Consider the following 18,004-nt stretch of genomic DNA (forward strand, 5'->3'; position numbering starts at 1 on the left):
GACTCTTGTTTCTCTCATCACAGACACAGGAAGCGTGCCCCGCCGTTCTTGCTGCTGGTCTCCCTCAGGCAACCGGCCAGCGATGAAAAGATGTAGCCGGTGCCCTGTGTAGGTGCCGCTACCGGGGTGCCTTCCTTCCTCCAAGTCACACAGACGTTCTCCAGGGATACAGAATCTCACAGGTGGTGCCATGCTTGTCCCTGTCCCAAACCCCGAAATTAAGTACTCTTGATAGTTGTAAACAGTTGTATGAAGAATAAAGAAATGCAAGGAAAGCTCGTTGCCATTTTACTTGAGCCACGTGGGAAAACCTCAGACTATTGTACTTATTTTCTCTATTACACAAAACTGCTACAATTTATAGTTTTAAAAATGTCATGCAAAAGAAGCATTTCTGGGTGGTTGGTTCAGCCTCATTCTTCCTCTGATCGTTTCTTTTAATATAAATGGGGAAACTGATGGTTGGCATATTCGAAAAACGTGAGAATTTTAGTGGAGTAATTTAGGATTAGCTCAGCCACTCTGCCTCCCTTCTTTCTCCTCGTGGGAATAGATGGACTCCATTCCCAGTTCAGTTTCTACAATTGTCTGCAATAGCTCTTTGTGATACTCATTTGAAACACCTTAGACTGTAAGCCCTAACCTGTAACGGGCTCATCCTGAAATCTCAGGTGCTGGCCTGGGAGATGGCTCAGTGAGTAATGTGTTGGCTGTCCAAGAATGAAGGCCCCCAAGTTGAGGCCCTTAGCACCTTCTTTTAAGAAGTCAGATGTGGTGATGGTGTGCATCTGTGATCTCAGTGCTGGGAGGCAGAGACAGGAGGACTCTGGGGCTTTCTGGTCAGCCCATCTAGCCGGATCAGTGAGATCCAGTTTCGGTGAAAGACCTTGCTTCAGAAACCGAGTTGGAGAACGACAAAAGGAGACACTTACAATTACCCCCTAGCCTCTCTATACGTGAATGGACATGTGTATTGGTGCGCGTGCACGTGCGCGTACGCGTACGCGTGTGTACACACGCACGCACGCACGCACGCACTTAAAAAGAAAAATCTCAAATTCTAACCTAGAATCTGGACTTTAGGAGGAATGTTGTAACTATGGATAACTTTGATAGTTAAGATAGTCTACTATTTACCTAGGAAAATCTAAAAGCAGTTCCTTTTCAAAACACATCTTTAATATAACAGAACATAGCTAAATAAACTTTTGTTTTTGTTTGTTTGTTTGTTTGTTTGTTTTGAGACAGGGTTTCTCTGTGTAGTTTTGGTGACTGTCCTGGATCTCGCTCTGTAGAGCAGACTGGCCTCGAACTCACAGAGATCCGCCTGGCTCTGCCTCCTGAGTGCTGGGATTAAAGGTGTGCGCCACCGCCGCTCGGCTAAATAGACTTTTATATTGTCTAATGGGTTAGAGATATTTCTAAAATACACATTAGTCTTTAAATTTTAAGTAATATTTTTAATTTGAAGAGAAAGGTTTATTTAACAATATTCTGTCTTAGTTATTAAGTCTGGTATAATTAAGTTTCAAGAATTATTTTTCCTGTTCCACAATTGAAGCTTCCTAGACGCTGTATTTTGTATATAGATTTTTTTGTATAGAGACAGACTTAAAGTCTGACAAACAGTTGTCAATCCCTGTTACTATATCTGTTTTCCTTTGTTCTGCTAAGGCTAGCTTGAGGCTCTTCTCCACTGTGAGCTGCCCCACACTCTTCGTTTGCCCTCTCCCACGGCTCATTATCTAGGCCACTATCATCAATGGCTATCAGCATTTACCGGTCATTGATTCTCTCTCCTTATTCCCTGTCAAGTTACTGTTTACTTCTCAGACTGTCAACTTTACAGACCAAACACAAACTCACCCTCATTAACCCCCCTCATTTATGTTCCTAACAGGGTTACTTCTACAAGCACCCTCCCCACATGAAGTACGTTCTAAACGCCCTTCAACGTTTTCTATTTCTTTGTACTTTGATTTTAAAATACAAGAATGCTTCGACACAACTTTTTCTGAGCCTTGCTTTGGTAGCCCAGGCTGGTTTTGAACTCACTATTCTTCTGCCTCAGTTGAAGGCTGGAGCCGTAAGAATGCACCACCATTCCCAGCTAGCTCCATTTTATAGAAGGAAAAAAAAAAAAGTGAAGGGCAGAGTGCATTTTTTTCTGCTTCACTTTAACACATTTAACACATGCCCAGAATAAACCATTTTGAAAGAATCATGTACACATTAAAAAAAAAAATCCAAGTTTTTTTTTTTTTTTTTTTACCTAAGAAATCCGTGTGTCCTTATTTTTGAAAAGCTTTCTGTTCACCGTTTGGCTAATCAGTTTGTAGTCAGACCAGGAGCTGATACCCCTAGTACCAGATCAGGTACAATTTAGGGAAGTCAGTTTCTTTTCTGGATTTCAGTTTTCTAAGGATAGCAGAGAAATTAAAACTCATCAAAATGTCACAAACAAGAGTCAAATCCTCGATTTAACATAACAGGGATAATCATTTAAAAGAAATTTCTCCAGAGTTCTTCGTGATGTCTTTTTGTGGTAATGGCTCCCCAAAATATTCCAAACAAGATATTATGTAACTTCATAGTGCAGGCCAATTATTTTTGATCCTTGATTTTAATGAATCAGGAAAGGTCAATATCCATTTGAGTTTCCTGAAGCTTTTCTTTTTTAAGCAGTGGCACTACTGATATCTTGGACTGCAAGAATTCCTTCCTATGGGGGACGGCTTGTCCATGTAGGATGTTTAACAGCATCCCTGATGGTTACCACTGGAAGCCAGTGACACCGTCCCTTCCCCGACAGTTTCATGTTTTACTTTGCAGGATGTCCCAGGAAGGGCCCTTATGCTATTGTTCTTGATCCTGGTCATAACTTAAGGAAAACTTTCTCACCACGCCCAGAGTCCTGGAAACCCTGTAAACAAAGGGAGAGGAATTCCTTGCGGCAGGAACCCAGTTGGGTGGCACCTGCCTGGGTTTCCAGATACAACAGCCACGTCGACAAGCGGTGGAATCTACATCATAAATCTGAACAGGACCTGGGGAGAAGCTGCTGCTGGGAGCTGGAACCATTGTTGCCATGGAGAACTCCGGCTGATGTCAGGGTCATCTCTTCTGGGAACACTGGCCAGGGAGCTTTATTAAAATTTACTGTTGCTACCACAGCCGTTCCTATTGGTGGCAGCTTCATTCCTGGGCCTTTCATTAACTCAATTCAAGCAGCTTTTCAGGAGCCATGTCTTCTCGTGGTGACTGGTTCCAGGGTTGAACAGCAACCCCTCCTAGAGGCATCTTATGTACATCGATTCTCCTGTGCAGTGTGGAACATGGCCACTCCACGCAGCAGGAGAGCTCCCTCTGCTGGTGTGATAGGTGCATGATGGCTGACCTAAAGCGATGAGAAAGAAGAGGAAGGGATTGCTGAAAAGTCTGTGACCAAGGAGGAAGGTCAGGGTGTATGTAGGGGCTTTGCTACCTCCCCGAGTTCTCTGTGGCTCCGCCTGAGGTGGCAGACTGATCTGAAGATACTTAAGTGGCAGCTGAGCCTATCCACTGAAAACTGGAGTGCCAAGGCAGCTGCTGGGAACTGGTCTGTAACTCTCCCTGCCCGGGCCACTGAATGAGTTGGAACAATCACAGATCGGTTGCAGGCTGTTCTGCAAACACTTAAGCAAAATGGAAAGAAGGCAGATGGAAAATAAAGTTTCTGAAAAACAAAACAAAACAATACTTTCAATGGAGAGGAAGAGTAAAGATAAGTCAGGAAGGAACCTGGTTTGAGAAGCTGAACCAAACCCTAATCAAGCCTAGTTCCATTAATTCCTTGAGACTGTTATTTTCTGTGCTGAGAGATTAAACGGAGGTTCTGGTTCTGGGATGCATATTGAATAGAGCTGTTGGGTAAATCATTGTATTTACATAGTATTCCTTTTCTTTTGGAGCTGAGGATCGAACCCAGGGCCTTGTGCTTGCTAGGCAAGCACTCTACCACTGAGCTAAATCCCCAACCCCAAAACAGGAACAGGCTTCATCTGTAGCATTGAAGCTCCTTGGGTAATTCATATTGATAGATGATTTTTTTTTTTTTAAAAGACAGGGTTTCTCTGTGTAGCTTTAACTGTCCTAGAATTTACTCTGTAGACCAGGCTGGCCTTGAACTCACAGAAATCCACCTGCCTCTGCCTCCAGAGTGCTGGGATTAAAGGTGTGTGCCACCACCGCTCAGCCTACATAGTATTCCTGTATTGGCATTTTCTTCCTGCAGTAAACCTGGTACAAATATCACAAGTGCTCTGGGTTCTCTGATATGAAGAACATGGCTTATCCTTGGTCTTAGGGACTCAAGTTCCAGAACTAGAAACCTCAACCATATGTGACTACCCTTCAGTCAGCATGTGGAAGCTCCAGATGTCAATAGAAGGAAGCTAAGCTGCAGGGCAGTTCCTGTGGTTATTTCTTTTTTTTCCCCCTTTTTTGACAGGTTCTTCTTGTGTAGAACAGATTGCCTGGAACTCACAATTCTCCTTCCTCAGTCTCCTGAGTGTTGGGATTACGGTGCTCCGCCATGCCAAATCTATGGCTACTTCCTAGCACAATGAATAGTGAAAGGAACCCTCAGCCTCCACATTAGATCCTACAGAACATGAAAGTAACACACAGACTCACGCGTGTCTAGTGAGCACTTCTCTTGTCTGTTCAAAGCCTAAGCATAGAAAAGGGCTGGAAAACAATTTTTTTTTAACTTTGAGACAGGACTGAAACTGACTTTCTCCCCTTCTTTCTTGCTATCTTTCTTTCTTAAAATTTTTATTACATTTTGGTGTGTGTGTGTGTGTGTGTGTGTGTGTGTGGCGGCAGGCATGCAGAGGTCAGAGGACAGCCTGTGAAAGTCAGTTCTCACCTTCAGGGATTGACCTCCGCTCGTCAGGGTTGTAGGCAAGTGCCTTTACCCACAGAGCCATCTCGACTGCCCTTCTTTATTTTCTTCCAGTTTTTAAAAGCAGCTATGTACTTTGATATTGGAAAATTTTAAAAACTTAAAAAGTAACTATTATTAGACAAAAGCAATAAAATAGATAAAGACAGAACATTGATGAAAAGGAATTTTTTTTAAATCACTCTTTGTCTCTGATAAAATTAAAAACAACAACAACAAAATCCAGGAGCAAATAGGAAAAGCCATCTGAAAGACACATAGTACTGGTACCCTGGATATCAAATCAATTGGTTATTAGGTCAGGGAAGCTGCTTTCAAATTGCAATCGTATCACAGAGCTGAGGGTGTGCTGGGGCTTTTCTACATGAAAGGGTTGCTGTGGAGCTCTCCGCTGAGGCTGAGCAGCGTGATGAAGTTCAGTTTTCTGTTAAACACTTCCAAAGGCCTCAGCAGGGATGTGCCGTGCGGGACAAAAAGCCACAGCAGAGAATCACCCTGGATACACAACGCTGTCCATCTACACCCGGACAAGATTTCACAATCAGCAAATCCCTCTGAAGAAAAGAAAGGCCTTTTGTGCCATCATCACAAGAAGATAAAGGCAATAGACCTATTTAGTGTTTTGTTTTTAATAGAGTTAATATTTTCAAGTGAGAAAGCTGCTTCCCCGAACATTGTATTGGGGTGAATTAAGAGATAGATAAAGCAAGCTCTTTATCTGCAGCTCTAAATATTTCTCATTGCAAGCCATTGTTTCATCTAGCCATAAAACGACACCCAAACAGTAACAAGCAGAGAAACGGCCTGTTTCCCCTTAATAATTAATGTGAGAAGAAAACACCTGCTTGCTGAGGTCCTGCAAAAATGGTTTTAATACAGGGTCACAGAAAATGCAAAGGTTTTATGGCCCACTATAAACCAGCTCTTTGTCTTTTCCCACTAATTCCTTCGTGTCACATTTAACAAAACGAGGAAACTACAGATAATAGGAGTGTTTGCAGATTAGACTTGCAAGCCATAAATAACATAGGGTTTTGTGCACCTAGAGATATTAAGGCAGCTTATCAATGTTTACGCCCTTCCTCTTTGTAATGATTGCTAACCCAGGCAAATGAAGTAAATGGGGTTCCCCCCCCCTCCGTCTTCTCACACTGACAGAGTACACATTCATAAGATTCTGTTATCAGAGGCCATGGTATAAAGAGTAAGGTGTCACCTAAACAGTTGCTTGCTACCCGCAAACTTCTGCGTTGGAAGATGCATCTGCTTTGCGCCTTCCTTCTTTGGCTCTCTCTGAGCAATGGCCTGGGCGCTAACTGTCCAGGGCGATGCAGCTGCGATGCCCCGCAGTTTGTACAGTGCTACAGACTCCTGGAAGTACCTTCAGGCATTCCTCCCACCACCCGGAGACTCTACATTAGCCACAGCAGAATCCAACACCTTCAGGTAACCGCGTCCATCTCCCCTGAAATGGCTACAGTTTTGTTCTTGGAGCAGGGAGGGTGTGGGTTGAGTGTGGGGATTTTAAAATTTGAATCATCCTAACAAAAAGGGCTAATTCTCAAGTTAAGCTGTTCTACTACGGCTCTATGCTTCTGGGTATTTCTTTTTAGGGAACTAGTGACATACACCCTGCCCTGAAAGTCAGAATTTTATTTCAATTTTTATCCAACAATTGAAAAGCCATGTTTTTACAAGGCACACATGAAGAATGGACTCTTTCTGACAGAGTACATTCATTGCCTAGCAAGGGGAACAAATCCTTTCCAAGGAAAGGCTTTCATTTTATGCCACAGGTAGCAGAACAGAGCATCACAAAACTATCAAGATGAACTGGCCAGATTCACTCCTACAAACCCATATCCAGTTGGGGTCCTGGTCTTTTTGAGAACCTAGGTGGGGATATGTGGCTTAATTTTGTCAAGTTACTTGCAGTTCTCATGATGGGGCTTGAATTCTGACTTCAATTTTCTTGCTTCTGTATCCAGAGGACACTGGAAATGGCACTATAGATTTGTCTGACTTTTTTTAAGTTAAAAGAAGTTGATTTTTGATCTTTGGTGTTTTGGAAGGCATCAGGAGACAAAGGCTCTCTCTGGTTAGATGCCTGACCATCTTAGACAAGCTACTAGCAAATCTCTGTGCCTCGTTTTTATTCTTGATGAAGTGTGAAGGCTGCGTTAGACAAGTCCTCTAGATGCTAAAGTCTATGGCTGTCTGATTTTTCCCTTCAGCATTCGCTGCTACTGGCTCAGAGGTCCAAACCCCCAAAATAATGGTTTTCCGAGAACTATCAGGTGAAGCTGCTCCCCTCCAAACAGAGGCGCCTCTGCACTTTCATTTGGTTGAGAACTTTTCCAGGCTCTACAAGTCCCGCTCTCCGCATCTGTTTGCTCCCCTTCTACCCTCATAGTACTCAACACCAGAGAGCAAATCCGGCCTTGCCTGCTGGGTTTTAGCGATTAGACAAGAGAGCTGGGTAAATGTGAGACACTTAAATATTTGTTCTGCGACCTCAGCGGCCAGCAGAGTCTGGTAATGATTCGGCCACTCTGTTGTCAATTGATGACGCATCAAATTCTGTTATTGACCGAGCCAATCTGTCACCTGTTTAGGCTTATTGAACATTGTCGTTTCTACGACTTTATCTCTCTCAGTGGTCTCTTGGAAGGGCAGGTCACATCAGAAAGACTGATGAAAGACAGATTGTTTTGTCGAGGAAACAAAGAGATTCAAGTCACAGTCTCTCCCTAGAGCCATGCATATGCTACAGTGAATACAAGGTATATTCTGTTTATTTAGTTTGGACCTAACGGAACTAGGTGCCCGTATGTAAAGAAAGCTACTTTGAGTAAAGCCTCAGATTATTAGTAACACAAATTTTGTCTGGCTTAATTATAAACACGAATATAAGCCGCATTTAATGGGTTCATTATTTGTTCATGGAGTTTAACTGTGTTTGGGATTGTGAACGCATGCTTGATATTAAGAATAAAAGATGAAAACTTCTGCTTCTGCCCTTAGGATAAGAGGAATTTTACTTATTGGATTTGCCTGTGAAGACCCCCACTTTTCTGAGGTTCATGCTTTTGGCCTGTAATCGTGTTCCTTTTCCTTCTGCCCACGTTACACTCCATGTCTGGTCTCATCCTAGCTCCTTGTTTTCCCTGCCGCCCTAAGTCCTGCGTCTTCTTGGGTGCTTTGGCCTCTATGTGATGATGCCTAGTCTAATGTCCCAGGCTCATGCCTCCTTGGTCTCAAAACGTATCTTTCTTCAATTCCACCTTACCTCAGCCATCTTAGTTCTATCACTTGGTTCTTTGGAAATCACATCTCATACTTCCCTTTGCCACTGTGACCATCATCTCCACTCAGAAAACCCTGACTTCTCCACTCAGTTGCCTCTCTTCTACCTTATGGAGACGTGGAACCCTAAATTTACCCATGTTCTCCCAGATACTCGGTTTAGTGTCTATCTCCTTCCTTTCACTGCTTACTTCTCTCTGCATCCCACTTTTAATTATCTAAACACCCTTCCAGCAGGGCCTCAACCTAAAAGGAGGGTGCTAATTCTCCATTATTTCTTCTATACACAGACAAGTAGGTGCTGCTGGAGATGATCACACAACCAGATGGTTTGGAGCCACAACAAATACAAGGTCTCCAACCAGATGAATGTCTTGTTCATTCCTTTTCTTCTTTAATTTTTTTTTTAAATTTTATGTACATTGGTGTTTTGTCTGCATGCATGTCTGTGTGAGGGTGTCATATCCCCTGTAATTACAGACAGTTGTGAGCGGCCATGTGGGTGCTGGGAATTGAACCTGGGTTCTCTGGAAGAGCAGCCAGTGCGCTTAACCTCTGAGCCATCTCTCCAGCTGCTGCTCCCCCCCCCCCCACTTTTTCTTCTTTCTGTTCGGGTTTGCCCTTCGCTCCCTCACAATCTTCTACAACTCCAGTACAGTTTTGGGTGCCCTCGTCAATGCTGCTGCCTCAATCTCAACAGATGGCTGGTGGTCCATTCTGCTGACAGATCATGACAAAATTCCATCTTCCTTCATTCCTGCTCAGTGTGTGCTAACACTACCTCCTTCTCACCTCTCCCTAGACCTTGCTCTGGCATTCTCCACCCCCACATCAGCAGTAGCCATTCCCTGCCTAGCCCTTTGTTCTAAGCCACACACTTACTCCTCTTATTACAACAGTGAAGTCCTCATACTATTGTTCCTCTCCTGACCACCTCCCTTGATTTTCCAGACCCTGTGCCTATCTCAACTTCCTCACCTCACCTCTTCTTTATTCTTTTTTTTTTTTTTATTTCTTCCGAGACAGGATTTTTCTGTGTAGCACTGGCTGTCCTGGAACTCACTCTGTAGATCAAGCTGACCTCGAACTCACAGAGAACTGCCTGCCTCTGCCTCTCAAGTGCTAGGATTAAAGGAAGAGCCACCATTGCCTGACAAAGCTATTCCTCTCCTTCTCCTCTTTCTTCTCCTTCTTCTCCTTCCTCCTTCTCTTTCTCCTTCTCCTTCTCCTCCTCCTCCTCCCCCTCCTCCTCCTTCTTCATTTATTGTGTGTGTGCCCATTCATGTGGAAGTCAGAAGACAACTTGTATGAACTGGTTCTCTCCTTCTACCATGTGGGTCCTGGGGATTGAACTCAGGTCATTGGGCTTGGCAGCAGGTGCCTTAATGCACTGAGCCCTCTCTCAGACCCCCTCTTCTTTAATTCACTGCTGTCTCACTCCTTCCTATTCCACATAATTAAAATTCTAAATCCTGGCTGCATACTTCCATTTTCCAGAAATTTACAGCCTCTTGCCCTTTGTGAAACCGTATATACACGCCCCTCTATTTTGTCTTTTTTGTTCAGTTTTCTCTATACTCCCCTCATTGCTTTTGGAGTTTCTCAACAAGTCCTAATGACTAAACAATGTCCTTATACGACCTCAGTGATGATGGCTCCTCTACCTGAATCTCTAATACAGAACTCCCTCATCGTTCAGATTTATACAGGGGAAATTGGGGTTCTTTACTTAGATATGAATGAGGATCTCAAAATAACATGCCTCAAACTGAATTTAGTCTTTCTCCCTATACTTAGAGTCTTCTGTGACTGGCTTCTTTTGCTAAACGGAATATCCTCAAGGTTCATCGAAAGTAGCCTATGTCAGAATTTCCCTCCTTTTAAAGGCTGTCTGGATTTATATATATGATATATATATATATCATATATATATACATATATGATAGGTTATTATCCACTGTAGTCATCAGACATTGTATTGTTTCTTCATTTTGTCTATTGTGAGGAATGGTGCTATGAATACTTGTGTTTCAGTACAGAAGTTTTGTATGGATCTATGTTGTCCCCCTTTTTTTTTTTTGGTATCTACATAGGAATATTATTTTTAATGAAATGAGGGCTCTTCCAGCATGTTAAATAACTGTCGGACTGTCTTCCACAGTGGATACATGATTTTGTATTCCTGTAGCACATTCGACACTTCCAAACACCTTACATCCTCCCCGACCATCGTGGCTCTCTCTCTTTGTGACTGTAGCCATCTCAGTGTGTTCAGTTCAGATCCGTGTGTCCCCAGTGGCTAGCGACACTGAACATTTTTTTTTTTTTCATTTGCTTGTTGGTCATTTATCTATTGTTTTTTTGGGGGGGAGTATAAATGCAAATTCCTTGCTTATTTTTTAATTGGGCTATTTGGATTTTAATTATCAAGTTGTAAGCATTCTTCAGGTATTGCAAGCACAAGTCTCTTATCATAGATTTTACTTGCAATTTTTGTCTCCCAGCCTGTGGGCTGATTGTCGTTTTTTTTGTTGTTGGTGGTGTTTTGTTTGTTTGTTTTTTTGGTAGCATTCTTTCAATACACAGATGTGTTTAGCTTTGAATGGGTCTGGTTTCTCCTTTGTGTGTCTGTGTTTCATTTATACTTCCAGCCTCTTATCTAAGACGCTTCACCTCAGCCAAGGTCATGCATATTTATGCCTATAATTTCCTCCGAGAATTTATAGTTTTAGCTCTCACATTTAGGTCCACAGTCTCCATCCAGTTACCTTTTACATGTGGTGTGAGAAAGGAGTCATCCTTACTCCTTAGTATTCTCCATCTTTTCCTGTTGCTACTCAGTAACTCATAGTTACTTCCAAGCTACCATGAAGTACTTGATTGTACTGAATGAAAGACATGAAAAGCATGTGACCAAAGTCCCATGTACACACTGCCAGGGCACCAAGTTCACTCCTGTTTGGGAAGGCGCAGACTCAGTTCAGTTCTTTGTGTCCATGTCTGTAACAGAACTAAATCAGCCCACTCGTGTCATTCAAAGTTACACAAGCCCAAGTCATACATTCTCTTCTATGGAAGGAAGAGGTCAAATGTGAGTGTAGTTTGGGAGTCAATTAAAATGATTCAAACATACATTATTATTATTATTATTATTATTATTATGTGTGTGTAAGAGAAGTTATATCAATTTCCAACTGGGTCTCTTAACAGTGGGGCTACAGATTATTTTTATTGTCTTTCCACATTTCCCCAGATCTTTAAGATAATTTATAGAGAACAAATGTTCCTTTCATAATCAGAAACGAATGAAGGTTTCTTTAGAAACTCCCTGCTGGTTGCTTCATACAGGCCAGAAGCCATCTCTCTGTGGGGTTGGCAGTATTGTCCTATATTGGGCCTGTAAAGAGTCCAAGGAGAATGTGTGTGGCACCCTGACAGTTGGACCACAGCCTGCCCCGGACTGAAACCAGAAACAAAGCCTCTCCCCGGAAAGCCGATGGGGGCAAACCTGCTCCACACCGCATCACTGGCTTTGTCTTATTAAGAAACCCGAGTGAGCCGCCGGCCATGCCAAGGGTAGGGGTAGGGCAAACGAGTCTCCACTTGCGTCAGCACATCCCTGCTGAGGTCATGGGAAGGGGGGAATCCATTCTGGCAAACTCATTTTCCCCTTGTCAGCTCGGCAAACCCACCCGCAATGTTCAGAGTCAGTGGGTGACTTCCACAGTCAGTCTGACCAGGGGACTACGTTCTCTGCCTAAATATGTCACAGCCAAAAGGGTCATAAAAATAGACACTTGAATAAGAAGCCAGCTCTGGTGACTCTTCCACCCTGCTGTCAGCATATGCGTGGGCAGGCAATTTCAATCTTCCTTTTTTTTTATTTTTTCGAGACAGGGTTTCTCTGTGTTGTTTTGGTGCCTTTCCTGGATCTCGCTCTGTACACCAGGCTGGCCTCGAACTCACAGAGATTCGCCTGCCTCTGCCTCCCAAGTGCTGGGATTAAAGGCGTGTGCCACCACCACTGCCTGGCAAATGGTACATTTTTGTTTTTGTTTTTTGTTGTTGTTGTTGTTTTTTTCTTCAGTCTGGCAATTTCTTAAGCCTTGGCAGTCCTCTTTGAAAAGTCAATAATCACACTTAGTAAAAATTAAACAGTAAAAGTTTTAGAAAGTGGTGGCTATGTTAGTTAACAGCCGTCAAAACTAATCCATGCTGACTCTGCTAAAAATAATAAGAAAATAGCCGGGCAGTGGTGGCGCACGCCTTTAATCCCAGCACTAGGGAGGCAGAGCCAGGCGGATCTCTGTGAGTTCGAGGCCAGCCTGGGCTACCAAGTGAGTTCCAGGAAAGGCGCAAAGCTATACAGAGAAACCCTGTCTCGAAAAAAAAAAAAAAAAAAAGAAAATAATTCCATGCTTGATAAAAGAAAAAAGCTAGATACTAGATCCAGTTAGGATGTGGCATCATCTCTTTATTATCTAGGCTGCTCTCTGTGCTTCATAAGTAGAAGTGAAAGCAAATTAAAACTTGGTAACATGCTTTGTCTAGTCCCAAAATGAATCACCGATTCGGATCCATGCCAATGACTCTTACAGTGTCATTATGGTTTGTGGTCATTGAGGATAAGTAGAAGTTTTAGCAACACCAGATTCTTTTTTGGGGGATCCAACAGGTCAAGAAATGAAGGTCCATTTCTATTTCTGACTTTATATAAAAGATAAGCACCTACCAAAGGGCATTTCAGAATGCAGCATGTAATGGAACAGGCTAGTTACTTTTTGGGGGAGGGGGACTGAAATTCACCATTGAAATGGGAGACCCGGATAAGATAACTTATAAAACACCAGTTTTTCTAAAACTGTGTGGAATTGTGTCCAGATCTGGAGCTCCTTTTGAAATGTCATGCTCATAGGCCAAACACAATAAAAAATGATGTGGCTGAGGAAGGGTGGGCTTTGGAGTCCATAGACCTTGCTGAATTTCTCACTTACCACTTCCTAGTTTTGTCATCTTGATACTAATATTGGCAATAGCAAACTTGAAATGCTGTTGGGAGGCTATGGGAAATATTTAAGCAAGTGCATTACAGTCATAAACACTGAGCAAGTGCAAGAAAACACTTGCTGTGAAGATTAGGACAAATTAATGGAGCTGATGGATCGTTTCGAAAGTCCTGAACAGCAATATATACCTCAGTGTATATAATGTGTACTGTGAGGACACATGTATACCTTTGTCTCATTGGGAATCTTTTTCTATTAGTGAAGTATAAATTGGGGACAGAAAATAGTTAGGCTTGTTTTCCAAATTAAACATAACTGAAAACGTTTTGAGTAATATTCCAATGACAGAAGAATTGGTGACATTCAAGTTTTTGCTTTCCATATTTTTCCTCTTGTAATCTTAGTTTTTAGGATAAGAAACTTTTGGCAGTTTGGTGAGCCCTTTGTAGATTCAACTTCTGATTGTTGTAATGCAACAAGAGAACACTCTAGGGCACAAAGCATTGTGCAATTTTTAAGAACTGCTGCCTTGAAAACAATTTCCTGGGTCAGAAAAAAAAATGTAGTAAGAGTTGCCGAATATCATATATGTGCCAGTAGTGTGTGAAAGAGTGTTTTTAATGTTGTACACTGATGGGAGCTATATTAGTCAGGTTTCTCAAGACCTCAGTTGGGAGGCAGATGTGGAGGGGAATCCAGGAAGAGTTAAAGGTGGGTAGGGATGGTAATGATCTAAATACATTATAAACGTGTATGAAATTACCAAAGAACTTAAAAGACTATCTAGACCTGATTTTAAATTATTATTCTAAAAGATAATGAAGAAAACTCAAAGAGAAGTCTGAAATATCATTAGTGTTGTAACGATAATGTGTGTATTTTTTTGACAGAATCTTAATTTATGTCTCCGTTTTCTTGTCCTCTCCTTTCTCTCTGTCTTCACCACTGTTACTGCTGCTGCTGCTGCTGCTGCTGCTTTGTAGCGCTCTAACTTCACCGGACTGTTGGCTCTGGAAGATTTTATCCTGCTGGCCAGTGGAACAGAGTCTGTAGAAAACGACACCTTCAAAACCCTGAGTGCTTTAAGGACCCTGGAACTTTGGAAAAATAAATTGAGACGAGTCCCGGGTGCTCTCCCAGCCAGCCTTGAGGTGTTAAAATTAAACGATAACTCGATATGTGCTCTACACGGATCAGATTTTGAAGGACTGAAGAAATTAAAAGTCCTTGAACTTAAAAACAACTTGATCTCCTCCCTGTCTCCCAGCATGCTCCCCTCGCTCACCAGTTTGGAAAGGCTGATGGTGGACGGTAACAACATAGAGTCGATGGCTGGACCACTGAGCCTTCCACAGCTCAAGTACATGAGCATGGAGAACAACAAACTCCATCTCATACCAGGGAACGTCTTCACTTCTCTGCAGAATTTGCAGTTCCTCAGTTTCAGTGGTAACTTTCTGACCAAGATCCCTATAAATCTACCCAAATCCTTGCTATCTTTAAAGATGGAGAGAAACCAGCTCAAAGCCATTAGGTTTCGAGATGTGAGACACTTGGAGAACCTGTCCCATCTTTACCTGTCAGAGAACTTCCTGTCTTCCATTGACGGGGCGCAGCTACTTACCAATTTAACTACTCTTGAGGTCTCCCAAAACCGGCTTCAAATGTTGCCGCCCAGGCTCCCGGCGAGGTTACAGAAGCTTGATTGTAGCAGTAACTTCATTCAGAAAGTGACGGCACCAGAATTCCAGGACCTCCGAGACCTGAAACACCTGTTTCTAGACAACAACGTCGTCAGCTTGTTCGAGGCTGGAGCCCTTCAGAGGTGTTCCCAGCTGTCCAACCTGGCCCTGGAGCAGAACCTGCTACTGTCCATACCTCTGAGGTGAGTGAATGCTGTCATTTACTGCAGATTCCAGAAACATCCTGCAGGCACTGGAACACGTCAGCTGTCCACCTGAGTCATCAGTCAGAAAACAGAAGTAGGGCTTTGGGACAGAAGTTCCAACAGTGGTCGAGAATCCCCAGCATGCAAACCGAATCCATAGGGAATTAATTTTGCTGGTGGAACAGCACACACAGGTGCTATTGAAACTGACAAACATAATATGAATACACTGTGAAAAGGGTGTCTTGATTTCTACATGTACTGTGTGCATAACTGGCTGACCGGGCATGGGTAGCCACTGGCCAGGACACCAGAAAACATGGATGGGGAATATTTGGTAAGATAGTTTTAGTATCAAAGTAGCACTCATGTGGGAAAAAATTAAAATCTATAATTACTTATTAGGAAGCTCATATTCTTCTCAGCGCTATGACCCTCGGGCTTAAGCAGGCTCTGTGTATCCGAGTCTGTAGGAGAGGATGAATCTATCAGCCCTGGTCTTCCTTTCTGTTTTCGGCTATGCATCTGCTTTCTTCTTTCTCTTCTCCTTCTGGCCCCTCCTTCCCCTTCCTTTCTTCCTCCCCAACCTTTTCCCTCTCTTTAACTCTTCCTTCCCCTCCTTCTATTTTCTTCTTTCTCTTCCTGTCTCCTCACCACTCACACTTCAGTTTCCCTTTCCAAAATTCTTCCCTCCATACACAATTCACTTCAACTCTTTCCTTTTTTTTTTTTTTTTTTTTTTTTTTTTTTTTTGGTTTTTCGAGACAGGGTTTCTCTGTGTAGCTTTGCGCCTTTCCTGGAGCTCACTTGGTAGCCCAGGCTGGCCTCGAACTCACAGAGATCCGCCTGGCTCTGCCTCCCGAGTGCTGGGATTAAAGGCGTGCGCCACCACCGCCCGGCCTGTCTTTTGACTTTGAACACGGCTTTTGCAATACAAAATTTTTTAAGTTTATTGATTTATCAGTTTTTAATAGCATCTAGATTTTTGAGCCATATAAGTTTTTTTGGTTTTTTTTTTTTTAATTGGTTTTTCGAGACAGGGTTTCTCTGTGCAGTTTTGGTGCCTGTCCTGGATCTCACTCTGTAGACCAGGCTGGCATCGAACTCACAGAGATCTGCCTGGCTCTGACTCCCAAGTGCTGGGATTAAAGGTGTGTGCCACCACTGCCCGTTAGAAGTTTTTTAAATTAAAAAATTTTAAATTTTTACTAATTTAAAAAACAATTAGTATTTTAAATTTTTGATAATATTTTGTAATCACATAATAGCTCATTATTTTATAATTTCTAAAATATTGGACATTAGGATTTTATTGCTTCTTGCTGTTATAATTCAACATACTACAAACACTTGTAAATAAATCTTTACTCATTTTCCATATTATTTCCTGGCTGGAGTCATGACATTATTTAAACTTGTTACATTTCATTACATGGTTTCTGAAACGGAACCAACTGATGATTTCCTCAACAGCTTTTACTATATCTTTTGGAGAAGAATGTTTTACATTTTAAAAACAAATCATTTTATAGTTTCATACATCAAATCATACAGCTTGTTTCCTGCCTTGAGAAGAGATGGAGCTGTATAGAGGTGGCCGCTGCCTGTTGTCTTGGAGGTTCTGAATGATGGTTGATGGTAGTAGCATCCTCTCTCATGCTGTTTCTTAACTTTGCAGGCTCCCTAAGACCCTGGCCAGGCTGGACCTCAAGGGCAATGCCATCCAGGATATGGCCGAGAGGGAGCTCAGGGACCTCAAACTGCTTCAGGTTCTCAACCTGAGGAACAACAAGATCTCTGCGTTGGACCTCAAAGCGCTGGAGGGGTTGCCCCGACTCAGGCACCTGTACCTGGATGGAAACCCCTGGAACTGCACATGTAGCCTCCTACGAGCCAGGGAAGTCCTGAAGGCCAAGGGCACGGATGTGAAAGGAGGCCAGTGTGCGGCCCCAGCTGAGCGACAAGGGGAGAGCTGGATGTCTTCCAAGAAGATCGTAAGACAGTGCGAGCATCACATACGCCAGAACGAGAAAAGCAAAGAGACCAAGAAGAAATCAAAACCGGAAGACTCTTCCAGCATCAGACTCAGCGTGGATGACGACGATGATGACTATGAGATAGATTAGAGATGAGCTTTGTTTTCAGTTTAGAAAATGATTTTTAACGTTCACTCTCTTAAGCAGAAATATGCTGTCATTTAGATATGCAAGCCTCCTTTGTAAGTGGTGTTTGTATTTTTGAAGGTGAAATAAGGGTTAAGATTAGTTAAAATGTGGGAGGAAAGAAACAATAGATGTGATTCCCATTTTGAAACAGTTTGTATCTTAGTCTGCAACCTAGGCAAATAAAGTCAAATAAAATGAACATTTAATCAACTTCCCATAAATAGAGTATTTCATGTTACTAAATGATTGTTGACATTTTTATACAAAGCTGCTGTTAATGGCCTACACTACAAACTTTTACTATAAGCAACAAGAACAGGATGACCAGGTGTGAAAGAAATTACTAGAACAACTCACAGTAATTCACAGAATCAATGGAAAAGCTGGAGTCTGGCGAGAACAGTGAGTTACCTTCCTCTCCGGAGAATGAAATACCTAGGAGATGGATAATCATCAGGGAAGGCTCGCAGTTTCTGAGGCATCAGTGCACGGTTGTGTGGTACCAGCGTGTAGCAGAGGCCTTGGTCACTCACCTCATGGTGACCAGAAAAGAAAGAGAGAGAAGGGGGCCAACCCACTGGATAGACTTTCAACTAACATCCAATCACCTACCTTCCTCGAACTAGTCTCTTCTACTTCAAAGTTCCATAGTGGCATGGATGGGGTGGGTGGAGATTCCAGGAGCCATTTCAGG

The 18,004-nt window shown here is 42.7% G+C and overlaps 1 protein-coding gene and 1 non-coding gene across 2 annotated transcripts; one reads left to right on the plus strand and one right to left on the minus strand.

The window, feature by feature from the left end:
- Positions 1–3,942: 3,942 nt before the first annotated feature.
- On the minus strand, positions 3,943–4,023 carry Trnaa-agc (transfer RNA alanine (anticodon AGC)). The gene has a single exon. It is a non-coding gene; the product is annotated as a tRNA-Ala (tRNA).
- Positions 4,024–6,146: 2,123 nt separating this feature from the next.
- On the plus strand, positions 6,147–17,509 carry LOC102921513 (nephrocan). The gene is made up of 3 exons (XM_006995333.3): positions 6,147–6,391; positions 14,241–15,142; positions 16,824–17,509. The coding sequence occupies exons 1-3, from the start codon at positions 6,203–6,205 to the stop codon at positions 17,269–17,271; spliced, it is 1,539 nt and encodes a 512-aa protein (XP_006995395.2). The 5' UTR covers positions 6,147–6,202; the 3' UTR covers positions 17,272–17,509.
- The last annotated feature ends 495 nt before the right edge of the window (positions 17,510–18,004 follow it).

Source organism: Peromyscus maniculatus, chromosome 16, assembly GCF_049852395.1.
Source record: "Peromyscus maniculatus bairdii isolate BWxNUB_F1_BW_parent chromosome 16, HU_Pman_BW_mat_3.1, whole genome shotgun sequence".
In the NCBI taxonomy this organism is placed as follows: Eukaryota; Metazoa; Chordata; class Mammalia; order Rodentia; family Cricetidae; genus Peromyscus; species Peromyscus maniculatus.